At 57.5% G+C, this 13,150-nt stretch overlaps 1 protein-coding gene across 3 annotated transcripts in view; it reads right to left on the bottom strand.

Annotated features, from left to right (window-relative positions):
• Nucleotides 1-903: 903 nt before the first annotated feature.
• OGDH (oxoglutarate dehydrogenase) overlaps nt 904-13,150 on the bottom strand; it is a 32,558-nt gene continuing 20,311 nt past the window's right edge. For all 3 annotated transcript variants that reach the window (XM_027669403.1, XM_027669405.1, XM_027669404.1), the window contains 19 exons: nt 11,965-12,080; nt 10,729-10,883; nt 10,158-10,304; nt 9,598-9,688; nt 8,490-8,669; nt 7,311-7,439; nt 6,587-6,766; nt 6,260-6,412; nt 5,476-5,578; nt 5,130-5,258; nt 4,094-4,244; nt 3,871-3,998; nt 3,465-3,643; nt 3,250-3,321; nt 2,682-2,804; nt 2,056-2,128; nt 1,463-1,626; nt 1,206-1,360; nt 904-1,123 (listed from right to left, as the gene is read on the bottom strand). In XM_027669403.1, the coding sequence (XP_027525204.1) occupies nt 1,003-1,123; nt 1,206-1,360; nt 1,463-1,626; nt 2,056-2,128; nt 2,682-2,804; nt 3,250-3,321; nt 3,465-3,643; nt 3,871-3,998; nt 4,094-4,244; nt 5,130-5,258; nt 5,476-5,578; nt 6,260-6,412; nt 6,587-6,766; nt 7,311-7,439; nt 8,490-8,669; nt 9,598-9,688; nt 10,158-10,304; nt 10,729-10,883; nt 11,965-12,080 (2,549 nt within the window). In that variant the 3' untranslated portion in view covers nt 904-1,002. The remainder of the gene's footprint in view (nt 1,124-1,205; nt 1,361-1,462; nt 1,627-2,055; nt 2,129-2,681; nt 2,805-3,249; nt 3,322-3,464; nt 3,644-3,870; nt 3,999-4,093; nt 4,245-5,129; nt 5,259-5,475; nt 5,579-6,259; nt 6,413-6,586; nt 6,767-7,310; nt 7,440-8,489; nt 8,670-9,597; nt 9,689-10,157; nt 10,305-10,728; nt 10,884-11,964; nt 12,081-13,150) is intronic.

Genomic DNA, 13,150 nt, shown 5'->3' with positions numbered 1-13,150 from the left:
TCAGCATGCGGGCCCCGCCCCCGCCCCGCCAGGCGCGGGCAGCCGAGCGCCGAGGGCGGGGCTGGGGTGGGCCTGGGCTGCGCGGGGGTCGCGCGTGGCCGCGTGTGATGCGGCGCGCGGCCCCGCGTGCGGGGCGCCGGGGGCGACACGCGTGTGGCAGCGGGACAGGCGCCGTGATCGCGGCGGCGAGACCGCGGGGGACGCGCGCTTGCGGCGCCGTGCGCGTACGTGACCACGCGCGGGGACGCGGAGCCGCGCGTGCCGGGGAACAGTGCGGTGACGCGATGTGCGACCCGGTGTGTGACAGCACAGTCACCCCACGTGGCCACGCAGCACATGTGGGGCCGCATACGTGTGTGCCGGCAGCCTCGGGTGTGCGGGGGTTTGAGGCGCGCATACCCCCCGGCCGCCGCCCTGTAGCTGAGGGACCCGCCAGACACCGAGGGGCCGGTTCTAGGGCCGCCGACAGCGACTCCCAGCTGAGGTCAGCCCCCTTGCCCCCACCCCCCAGGGCCTCCCACGGGAGGACACAGCACCCAACACCAGCCCTGTGGGTGCAGGGGCTCAGAGTCAGGGGTTGGTGCTCCCCTGGGACAGGCAAAACTGAGGCAGGGGCACAACACCCCCACACCTGCCTGGACCCTTAGGGCAGGCAGCCACCCCAAATCGCTCCTCCAAGAGGCAGCAGCTGCAAGGGCAAGTGTGACACCAGACTGGGAGGAACTGGACTCATTGCACTGGACACACCCAGAGAAGAGCCTCAGGGATCAGTTCTTCCTAAGGTCCCAGGGGGGTGTGGGCCTCACCCACTGTGGCAAGACAGCCCCAAGCCCCTTTCACTCCCAGGGTGACTGTACCGGTGTCACCCTGGCACGAGGCAGACAAGGACTCCAGGCACCAGCATGGGGTTGACAAGGTCTGTAGTTCCAGGGGTGGGGGAGGCGAGCAAGGGACAGACAAACAGATAGAGAGATGGAGGAGCATGCTGTGCCACGCCAGGGCTCAGGCCAGGTCTTTGAAGGCATCGAGGTTGAAGGCCGTGTCAAGGAGCCGCTGCAGCTCCGTCAGGTGGGTTTTCTTATTGCCGGTGGCAGGGGCTGCCGCTGGCTCTCGCCCTGCATACCTGCCAGGGAGAAAGCGAGGGTGAGGGGGATCTGCACCCTCCAAACTCCTCCCAGCCTCACAACCACCCACTGCATCCCTACCAGACGGGCTTGGCACGGTTGATGGTGGTGCGGAGCCGGGGTTTGACATAGTCGTAGTAGCCCTGGTTCTTGTGCTCCTCCTGGCACCACACCAGCTCAGCAGCTGGGTATTTCTGGGCTTCCTTCTGGAGGAGGTCAAAGGGGAATGGGGAGAGCTGCAGGGGACACAGAGTGGCATCATGAGGGACATGGAAGAGCATCACAGGGGCTGCAGCACCCCCAGCCTATGGGCACAGAGATGGCAGGACCCTGCTTACCTGCTCCACCCTGGTGATGGCCACGTCGGCCTCCATCTGCCGGGCCTTGCGCTCCCGGGTCAGGTCGTAGTACACCTTGCCAGTGCAGAAGAGCACCCGCTTCACCTGCTCAGGATTCTGGGCCGCGGGGCCACTATCAGGGATGACACGGAGGAAGTGGGTGCCTGCCAAGGAAGAGAAGGGCGCTGTAAGCCACAGTGACCAATGGCACAGTGCCAGCAGCTGCTGCACCTGAATCCCATGCCAGCCCCTCCTGGGACCCCAAGAGGCAGAGTCCAGCAGCTGGTACTCGGTCAGCTCCCAGCACAAACCATTATGGCTCTGTGCCCCTTGGAGCTGCCAAATTCCAGAGGGCAGTGGCTACCAATGGAGGAAGTGTCACTGAGCCACGTCTCCCCAGGTGCCAGGGTACCAGTCTTGGCCCTGATGAGGGGTGGCTCCCGTGTGCCAGGGAGATGGCCATGGCCTTGCTTGGCCCCTCTTCAGCATGAAGAGGCTGCTGCCAGGTGGAGTTTACCCGAGGCCACTGGCTCCTGCCCTTCACCCCATGGAGCAGCATAGGGGGAACACAGGCAGCTCTGTGCTGCTCGTACCTGGCAGCATGTCGTCAAAGCTTGAGCGGGCTTCAGGGTGGCGCAGCAGTGACTTTGGAGTGAAGATTATCAGCTGGAGTGAGGGACAAGAGGCAGAGCAAGTTGGTCAGCCCTCCCAGAAGCACCTTCCCTATGAGCCAAGGCCAGAGCAGCAATCTGCCTGTCCTGCCTGCCCTCCCCTGCCTGTCCTGCCTGAGCACAGGAGCAGCTGCCAGAGATTAGCTTCTCGCTCAGCTGCTGTGCTCTCCCATATTGGGCACTGTTTCCTGACAGCACTGGCTGTCCCAGTCAGGGTGTCCAATGGGGAGGATGCTGAGGTGCTGCTGGGGGCCTGCCTGCCCCACAGCTGAAGCTGATGGGAAGCAGCTGGATTCGGTTATGTACTGGTGCCTGCCAGCCCTGACAGCTCTGACATCCCCGTGGAGTTCAGGAAGGGGTCACAGCCCCTGCAGCTCACATGAGCCGGCAGCAGCAGTGGCACCATGAGGTCCCAGGCCAGACAGAGGCCAACTGCCCGTGTTTGTGAGGTCCAGAAACAATCTGCCCCCAGCCCTTTCTCAGCCTGGCAGGGACACAGCACTGCCTGGCCTGGGCACCGAGCCGGGCAAGGAGCTGCTGGCACTGACCGGTTTGCGGAAGGGCAGGAGGATCTGGCGCCGGAGGACGTGGAAGAAGTTGGCTGGAGTGGAGCAGTTCACAACGATCCAGTTGCACTCATAGAGCTGGCGCACATCAAAGTCATCCAGCTTCTGCCTCGGCCAGCGCAGGTGAGGGGATTTCAGGAAACACAAGGTGCCTCTTGATCTCATGGCTCCAGCAGTGGTCCCCAGTCCTCCCTCCCTCCCTCTCTCCTTCCCTCTTTCCCTTTCCAAAGCACACACAGACCTATAGAGACCTGGGAGAGGCTGCAGGGCTGTGCCCTCCACCTTGGTCTGGCCATGGGGCAGCCAGCAGCCCCCGCCCATGCTACTTTCAGGGCCACCTCCTCTGCCTTGCACTGTGCTACAGCCCCAGGTTCAATGAACACCTGCGCACCAGGTTCAGCCCCTTTCCCTAAACCCTCCTGGCAGCATGAGCCCAGAGCGTCCCACGCCTCCTGCCATCGGCAACCACTGTGCTAAGACCACATGGGTATTGCTGCCCTGATCCAGGGCGCGGGAGGGCCAGGCTGAGCTCTGCGCGGCCGCCACTCACAGGGAAGACATCGGGATCATCATTGCACATCTGCAGGAATCGCTCCGGGCGAGCAGAGGAGTGCTCGGGACCCTACAGGGACCAAGCAGGGGGACAGTGAGTGCAGGACAAGGCAGGCACAAGAAGCCAATGCCAGGCGCTGCCATGACATGAGCAGTGTTCTGTGCCACCACTGCCCATGGCTCAGCCTCCAGTGTGAGCTGGGGAGTCCTTACCATGCCCTCCATGCCATGGGGAAGCAGCAAGACGATGCCGTTCTGCCTGACCCACTTGGCCTGCCCAGGACAGATGAACTGGTCGATGATGCACTGAGCAGTGTTGTGGAAATCCCCGAACTGGGCTTCCCAAAGCACCAGGGCGTTGGGACTGGCCATGGCAAAGCCCAGTTCGAATCCTGAGGGATGGGAGAGTCACAGAGTATTCTGAGTTGGAAGGGACCCACACGGACCATTGAGTCCAACTCTTAAGTGAATGGCCTCTACAGGGATCAAATCTGTGACCTTGGCATTAGCACCATGCTCTAACCAACTGAGCTAATCTCAGTTTAGAGGAGCAAGGGGGTTGAATTACCCTCTCAGAGCAGCCTCACCCTGGGCAGCAAGTGCAGACCCCCTCACTCACCCAGGACACCATACTCTGACAGGGAGCTGTTGCAGACAGTGTACGGAGCCTGGTTGGGCCAGAGGTGGTTCATGGGGATACAGGTCCTCTTGTCCACATTCTGATCATGCAGGACATGGTGGCGATGGCTAGAAATTGGGAAAGTGTTACTCCATCATCAGCCTTTGGATCCCTTCCAGAAGGGCTGGAATTGCCTTTAAAGCCTCCAAAAGCAGGGCTTTACCTAAATGTCCCCCTCTCAACGTCCTGGCCGCTCAGGCGGATGTGGATGCCCTCTTTAAGCAGGGAGCCAAATGCCATGTACTCTGCCAGAGCCCAGTCGACTGTCCGGTTCTTCACCATCTCCCCACGGGTTTTCAGAATACGGCTCAAACCTGCCGGAACAGGAGTTGGTTGGTAGCCAGCATGGGAGGGAGCTACAGTGACACCAGGTTTGTCCCACAACTGGCCAAGGACTGACAGACTGCAAGTGACCAGGGCAGATGGAGGGATGAGCTGCAGATGAGGAATCAGGACTGCAGGGAAGGATCAGCTCCAAAGAAGAGTTACTCCTTGGTTCACTTCCCTTACCCACAGCTCCCTCATGAACAAGTTCTCATAGACTCACAGAGTCTGGGTGGGAAGGGACCTTAAAGATCATGCAGTCCAACCCTTGCAATGAGCAGGGACACCTTCCACTAGAATATGTTGCTCCAAGCCCTGTCCAGCTTGGCCTTGAACACTTCCAGGGATGGGCCAGCCACAGCTTCTCTGGGCAACCTGTGCCAGGGCCTCACCACTATCGCATGGGAGAATTTCTTCCCAATATCCCACCTAACCCTGCCTGTCAGTGTGAAGCCATTCCCCCTTGTCCTGTCGCTCGAGGCCCTTGTCCAAAGTCCCTCTCAGCTCTCTTGGAGCCCCTTTAGGCACTGGATCCTAAAGGATCTCCCTGGAGTCTTCACTCCTCCAGGATGGACACCCCTAACTCTCTTGGAGTTCCTACACAGGAGAAGGGCTCCAACCTTGGAATCATTTCCAAGGCCTCCTCTGGAGCTGCTCCAACAGGTCCAGATCTTGCCTGGGGGGGGGGGGGCCAGAGCTGGATGTGTGCTCCAGGTAGGGTCTCAGGAGTGCAGAGTAGAGGGGAATGATCCCCTCCCCAGACCTGCTGCCCACACATACTGAGGCAGTGCAATGGGTCCCTTATGTCCAGGCCACATCCCAGCCCTGTCCCACATCTCTCTGGAACAAATGGCACAGCTTCCACAGCCTCCTACCTCCATGGATAGTGAAATCCTCCACTGGTACTGAGCTGGCCACTTGACCAATGTGCGTTAGGTCCTCTTCATTGAGGCCGGTGGATGGACAGGTCATGCTCCGGGGCTGCCCATCCAAAGTGAAGAAACCTCGGGGAGAAGAAAAGTCACCATGCTGAAGGAGCTGTGCCAGCTCCGTGGGAAGAGCTCAGGTCACGGACACCCTCAAGCAAAGGTCGGGATGCCAGGAGTGGGGAAAGCACCACCCCACTTCCCCTCCAGTGTGATATACCACAAAATCGCTGCCATAGCTCCAGAGAGGCTGGGTGCTTTGCTAGGGACCTCCAAAAAGCTGCCAGCAGCTTACCTGGCCAGGGCGAGTCCAGCCAGTGCTTGATGTGCAAGATCTTCTCATCCTTGGACCTAGCATGGGCCTCCTCGCAGATCTTATCGTACTTGGCAATTTCCTCCTGAAAGGCAGAACCAGGAGGAGGAAAAACATTAGTGGAGGGTCTCCAAACAACGGTGCTGAGCCTGGGGGCTTCAGTGCATGCTTGCAAGGGTGATGGGGGGCAGAGGTGGTCCCCACAGCAGGGGAGCCCCAGGGCCATGCTGCTCAGCCTCAGAGAGCAGAGCTGCCCCTTGGACCCCTGTCCCCCGAGGGACAGCCCTGCTGCTCTCTGAGCTGACAACTTGTGTTCAACCCTAGCGACGCTGCAAAGCAGTCTCGGGGCAAGCAGGACCGACAGAACTGCTGCCATGCGTGCTGCTGCCCAAGCAGCAGAACTGGGGCATGAACTTGCCTCAGATACCCCTGGCCACAGCAATCCTGAGCACTGGGACCCGGCTGTGCTGCAGTGGCCCAGCACTGCATGGCCTGTGCCACAGTGATCACGGGGTGATCCTTGAACTAGATGTTCCTGTGCTGTTCAGAGCCGGCACAGTCCAAGGATGAGCCTCGGCTCCGACCTCTGTTGCTGCAAGGTCTGCAGCACTCACCCAACCCCAGCACAACTCTGCCACCTTTAGGTGACAAGCACAAGCAGAAAAGGGCTCACATCACTTCATTCACATCCAGGTCTGAATCACACAAGTAACTTTCCCTGGAGATGCCACCTTCAGTTTTCCTGTCAGGCCACATGGCACAGTACCTCATACTCTGGCTGATTCACCACCCCCTGGGAAATCAGCAGCTCTGCGTATTTCTGCAGCACTGGCTTCTGTTTCCGGATCTGTTTGTACATCAGGGGCTGCGTGAACATGGGTTCGTCCATCTCATTGTGCCCATTGCGCCTGTAACAAACCTGCCAGGAAGGGAAAGAGCCTTTGAACGCAGCTGCCTGCAACCTACCACTCCAAAAGCACTCGGAGCTACCTGCATCTGTGTTAGGGAGGGTCCAGAACAGCCCAGGAGGGACCCAAGTGCATTCCCACCACAGTCCCAGCTTCAGGGTAAAGCCCTGTGCCACGTTCCTTACCAAATCTACCACCACGTCCTTGTGGAAGGTGCTTCGCCACTCTGCTGCCACATTGCACACGTAGACAACGGCCTCGGGGTCATCTGCGTTGACGTGGAAGATGGGCGCGTTGACCACGCGGGCAACGTCGGTCGGGTATGGGGAGGACCGGGCCATCCGGGGGTCTGTCGTGAAGCCAATCTGTAGAGGGCGAGAGGGAACAGGATGAGCACAGTGTTACCAACTGGATTTGGAACACAGCTCTGCTGTGCAGCTCCCTCTTTAGACACCGACATCACAGCTGGCCCGGCACAAGGCAGCTGCACTTCGCCAGCTCAGGAAAGTGCCCACGTAGCTCCAAGGGCAGCTCAGCTGCTGTGGCTGAGCTGGGGACGCACAACCTGCCCATCTCCTGCGCCCAGGCACATCCCAGTACCTACTGGACATGCAGGGACAGGCTGGTCCCAGTGAAATGTCTCTGGTTTCCATGGGGGCAGAAGGGATCACGCCCGTGTGATGTCGCACACTGAGCATCAGGTTTTATCACCTCTGCACCAGACCGGGCTCAAAAGCTGCTGCTGTTGAGCAGCTGGGTGGGAGGTACCCCCTGCTGACTCCAGGTTAGGGCTCCTGCCTGGAACACTGGCAGGGAAACAGGTGCTACTGGTTCCAGCTACCACCCAGCCTAGAGCCTGTGGAGGCAGCTCTGCCAGGGACCCATGGGCACAGAGGATTTGCTCCTCACCTGGTTGTTGACCACGACATGGACGGTGCCGTGGGTGGTATAGGAGGGCAGGTCACTCAGGTGAAATGTCTCGTACACGATGCCCTGTCCAGCAAATGCAGCATCTCCATGCAGGAGGATGGACATCACCTGGGAGAGGGGAAGCCATGGTGGTCAGCAGGGACAGCAGGTAGGGCACCACCAGGAAAGGGTCCAGCTCTCATCCCCAAGAACCTTCAGCATCCCAGAAAGGACATGGAACAGCTCATCGACACATCCAATGCTTTCCCAGGAGCTGCGAGTGGAGCCAGCCATGGCTGGTACACCACTGGGGAAAGGCTGTGGCCACCGGCCCCTTCCCAGCAAGGATAGCACCCTTGGGGCACCCTGAGCAGGCAGCAGGACGACACCCAGTACACCTCAGCTGGGCAGTGAGTCCCATTTCCAAACACACACCCCCCGAAGCAAAGCCTTTTTCTCACTGCAGCAAGAAGAGAATAACACCCTTTTACCCCATGCTTTCAGCCCAGAAGCCCCGTGGGCAGAAGTGGGGCCAGGAGCTGGCTCCAGCGCCAGCGACGTTATTTTGCCGCCCATCCCAGGGGCTGGCTGAGGACACCACTTGCCAGGCAAGGACAGGGTCTGTCTATTTATATCCAGCCCTTGGGGTGTAGGATGGAGGGAAGCACTTTGGATCTCACCCTTCCGCTTCTTGGTGTTGAGAAACAGATTTGTGATGAATCAGATGGCAAACAGCCCCCCACAGCCCTTTCCCCACCAGGGTGTGGCGAGCTGCCTCCTGCTGCCAGCTCCAGCTTTCCCAGACCCAGGAATGGTTCTCCCTGCTTACATTGAGATCCTACTGCCAAGTCCCCCAGGCTGTGGTGCTCAGATTGCCTTTCTGGAGTGCCCCTCATTTCTCTGCTTTCCAGGAAGGGGTTTGTGCATCTGCTGCACCCACAGCCCAGCTTAGTCAGTTCAGAGATGGAGGAAGCAGCAATGGGAGCCTAGGGTGGATAAGCCCCTCCCAAAGTTATCTCCAGAGTCAGTGGGGAAGGATGGGGGAGCAAAGTCAGGGTGACAGCAGGGGCACAGCAAACAAAAAACAGCCAGGTTTCTTCACTTTCCCAACAGCCTATCCACATCAAACCCCATCCAGCCCAGGACATTTCACTGCATATGCGTCTTAGCACCACTCACCTTCTTCCCCTCTGTGTCCCCACAGTAAAACTGCTCTGCCTTAGTCTTGCCTTGAACAACAGGATCAGCTGCCTCCAAATGAGAAGGATTTGCCACCAAAGAAAGGGTGATGTTCCTGTCAGTGACACGGTTAATCCGCCGGTGGTACATTCCCAAGTGGTACTTCACGTCACCGGAGCCCTGATGGAGGGGAGAGGAGAGTCACCCCCGGGAGCATGAGCAGCTTTTGGGATGTGGAAGGAGACCTGAGATAGAGCAGAGTTGACTCCAAGGCTGGAAGAGAGGGGCATTTTTCGGAGACACTGGCAGAACACAGCAGACACTCACTGCTGGAGCTGACCTGGCACCCAGAAAAGTCTCTCCCAAGTGTCAAACCACCACCAATTTCAGACATGCATCCAGCCCATCTAGGTACAGCTGAAGGTACAGGGGATGAAGCAAGTGTGGTAGTTTGGGGGAAGACCCTGGAGAACAGGTAACACTCACCTAACCTCTGCAAACACTGTTCCTAATGCACTGCCAGGTTCCCTATCAGGGCATCTCAAGGCTGCAGGCTGCTGCTTTCTCACCTTGAAACCCCACTGAAGGTCATAGCAGGATCAAGCCTGCCCAGCCCAGCCCAGCTTCCCAAAAGCCAAACCATCCCAGGTTATCATGCTGAACCTTTGGATCACGAGTCCATCGCAGTGACAGAGCCTGCGGCACAAGCAATTTGGAACTCAGCGCTTTTGGAGCTGCTTTAGAGCCCCAGACAGGGACCAGAGTCTGCTGCAAAAGAACAAACCAAGTTCTGCCCCCAGCCCCCTTCCCCTCACCTCAGCATCCACCCCAAGGCTTCTTCATGCCCTGGAGAGCCACCAACAGCATGTCTTTGCTGGAGACACTGGCAGTGGCCAGAGCATCAACCAACCCCAGGACAGGCAAGAACAGACCAGCACTGGCACCTACACAAAGGCTCCAGTTGTCTGTGTGTGCTTGCAACGTGGAAATACTTACAACACCAATGCCACCGAGTGACACCAGAAGCAGTGGCATAATACAGCCACAGCCTCTGGGGACTGTGCAGGGACAGGCAGCAGCAGCTGCTGCAGGCAGGGGAGGAGCTCACCTCATCAGCAGCCTCCAGCTTGGAGTCAAACTGGCAGAAGATCTGCTCCAGCTCTTTCCTGATCACGTTGGCAAGAACATTCAGGCGTCCCCTGCAAAAGCAAGATCGTTGCTGGCAGCCATCAAATACTGATGGTTACCTGCTACCCTCCTGGCACACCTCCTGTGACAGCTGTAGGGTCACCTAGGGATGAGGGCTTCCTAAAAGGATTCTGCAGGGATGGTTTGGCTGCCCTCAGCACAGGGATGGTTTGGCTGCCCCCACATCCTACATCCCTGTTGACTGCCCCAGAGCAGGCAGGTGCTGGGATTCCAGCAGGATTCCAGCTCTGCCCTCAAAACACCACCCCTCTCCAGATGAATTTACAAACAAGTTGGAAAGATCATGACGAACAGAGAACAGCTAAAGCCTGCGCTCTTGAGCTGAGGTTCATCACCAACCAAGACCAGCTGGGTGATGGCAGAAACCAGTGTGCCCTACAGTACCAAACCCTGGCAACATGCAGCATCCCCCTGTGTCCCACCCACGCCAAGCACCACCATGGCTTGAGGCAAGGTTACCTGTGGGGCATCCCCATGATCACATAATCCACTCCCTTCTCACTCGACTTATCAATAATGGTCTTTAAAGCTGGAATCAGCACTTCGCATCCCTCCAGACCAAAACGCTTCTCTGAAGACCATTTCCGATGGAGGAACTCCTCAAACCTGCAAGGCAAAGGGAAAGAGGGATCAGTGCCAGGGCTACAGCTGAGGGCAGAAACCAGAGGAAGGATATGGATGGAGCTGAGAGAGGCAGAGCACCAAATGATGCTCAAACTGGCACTATGCAGCACATAACAGCCTTCCCAATCACTCCAGTATCCTCCCACAGAGCTGGCTGGCCGCTCCCCCCGTCCCAATACCCTGCTGCACTTAATCTTTATATTTAAACCATTTCTTTCAGGACCATCCACATTTTCAGGCGGTTTGCCAGCACCTGAGCCTGCCAGGCCAGCAGCTTACTGGTGACACCCTGCTCATTAAGCTGATGACGACAGATGATGTCAAGATGTGACTCAGCTGGTGACTGTGTCACTAGGGCTGGGAGCAAACCTCCCTGGGCAGATAAAGGGAAGCCCCCCCGGGGTACCTGGTAGAGCGGACCAGCCTGGCCAGCAGCGTGCGCTTCTCTTCGTTGGTGAACTGCATGATGCCTGGGGTCTCAAATTTCTGCCGGATCCACTGGCACTGCTCCAGGTCATTGATGAACATGAACTCCACACCGATGTGCTGGCAGTATGCCATCTGCTCCGACAAGAAAAGAGGGGCCGTGGGAGAAAAACCAGGGCTTCAGCACCTCAAGCCCCCATTGGATCACAGGACCAGGAGCTACTCATTTCCCCCCTTATCCTTTCAGCCAAAGAGCCCTCCTATGTCAGCAGAGACATGGTTCCTCATGCCCAGCAGGTGGAGGGGAGCCCTAGGGGGACCCCAGCTGCCAGCCTCACAACAGCCCTGCTTTAGGAGCCTTGTTTGAATTGTTTTCCCAGGAAAGGGGATGTTCCAGGATACTGTAAGGCAGCATGGACCCTGCACATGACCCAGCACCAAGATGTTTAATTTCCCTTCTCCGAGGGGCCCACAATCAGCCCCTCAATTCCTTTTTATCCACCTCAAAGAAGAGATTTTCCGTCTTGGTGGCATCACCTGTGAGCAGTCCAAAATCCGACCTTAGAGGGCAGGGGAGAATCAGCAGAAAAAACTCCCCTGACACATGAAGAGCCCATTCGTGCAGCTGAACTAAAGTGCTGGCACAGTTTTGCTTCTTCCAAGGTCAGCCTGTCTTGGCAGAGACCATCTGAGCAGACTTCAGCATGCCTGAGAGCCACCTGCGCTCAGTCCAGGCATAGGAGGGGATGAAATCTGGCACGAAAATGGAACCAGCTGCACAAGCTGGAAGCCCAACCCCAGGGGTCTCAAACCTGCACCCTCTGAAGGATCCCCACACAGGACAGCAGCACTGCTGCAGCGCCTGAAGAGGGGATCACTGGCCTCCAGCCTGCTTCTGTGCTCTCCCACCACCGGCTACTGCTTCAAACTGGAAAGTACAGCTAGAGAGGTTTCCAAAAAGGCAATACCCAGTTGCCTGAGGTTTGCTCTACCTTGGGCAGACCAAGCACGTTGCTGCAATGCAGCAGGAAGCTGGAGGTGATCAGAGCTGAGCAGGTAACTCAGGATGGCTCCCATGAGTGGGGCAAGAGCTGAGAAGCAATTCCCAAACTGAAACTCTTAAAATCTGAAGGTTGGCCCAGGACCTTCCAAAGGCAACTGCTCTGCCCCACCCCAGGCTGCACAAAGGTCTAGCACAGACCTCCACTCTTCTCACCTCCAGCCGACGGATGATTTCCCGGAGTGGAAGAGCCGATTCATTTCCACCGATGAATGTGGTTGTGGGCAAGTGGAAAACCTTGTCAAGGTCAGATTCATCCAGCCCGTAAAAGCCTGCAGGATTTGTCACGGGTGGGACAAGCAAGAGAGAGAAGGAAGAGGGACCGGGACGCCGTCACATGGGGACAGGGTGCATTAGGGAGAGGTGGGGAAGGGACAAAAGAAAGCAGCATAAAAAAAATAATAAGCATGAAGGAGGTTTATATGGATAAAAACCAAGCCGTAATTAAACAAAAAGAGATTAAGCATAGAACAATGAATTATTATAGAGGTACCGCAGGAAACGAACCACAAAGCAATGTATATGCATGGAAATGGGCAATTAAAATCCAGGGTGAGTCAGGGAGCCCCAAGAACACAAAAAATACACCACAAATTTTAACAGAGGGGAGAGAAAAGAAACAGAGGAATTGAGGAGTCACTGAGCACACCGGAGGTGCCAGCACATGGTGAGAATTAAAAATGGAGAGTCAACACAGAGAAGGAAACAGTTAAAACAGAGAAAACCCCACAGAAGGAGAGACAGACGACCAAGAAAGAAAAAAGACATCAGGGCTCTGATGGACTCTCCTGAATAGCTCAGCCCGGGAGCAAGGAGGCCAGCAGCCCCTCAGGGGTTTGGCTGCCCAGCCATCCCCCCAGCCCAAATAACAACCTTAGAATTAGAGCTTTTGCCTAGCTCTGCTCAGCAAACCCCTTCCCTTTGGTGCTGGCAGCTGATGGTTCGGGGGAAGCTCCTACTTGCAGCATGGCAGCTGTTGGGAGCTGGGTTGGACCTGGAGAGGGGCCGAGCAGGGCTCAGAGCTGGAGGTCGGGATTTAGAGCTGCAGGTGAGCCCTGCCATACCCGAAAGCCATCCGAGATGCCTCACCACTCACGGTTGTCTTTGGGGAAGCTGAGGCAGAGAGGAGGAGGGACAGTGACCTCACTGAACCAGTGCAGCAAGGCAGAAGCAGAGCCAGGAACTGGGGAGTCCCAGGACCCTTCTGAAGCAGGAGCTCGGATGAAAGAGTGGACAAGCAGAGCTGCCCATGGCCTGTTCAGAGCCCCAGCACCTCCCTTGGGCTCCTGCTCATCCCTCCCAAACTCCCAACAAAGCCAAGTCCCGAGCTGTCTCCTAACCC

Source organism: Corapipo altera, unplaced genomic scaffold, assembly GCF_003945725.1.
Source record: "Corapipo altera isolate COAL_440 unplaced genomic scaffold, ASM394572v1 347, whole genome shotgun sequence".
In the NCBI taxonomy this organism is placed as follows: Eukaryota; Metazoa; Chordata; class Aves; order Passeriformes; family Pipridae; genus Corapipo; species Corapipo altera.
The sequence above is the reverse complement of the archived record's forward strand: the minus strand, read 5'-3'. Positions and strand labels throughout refer to the sequence as shown.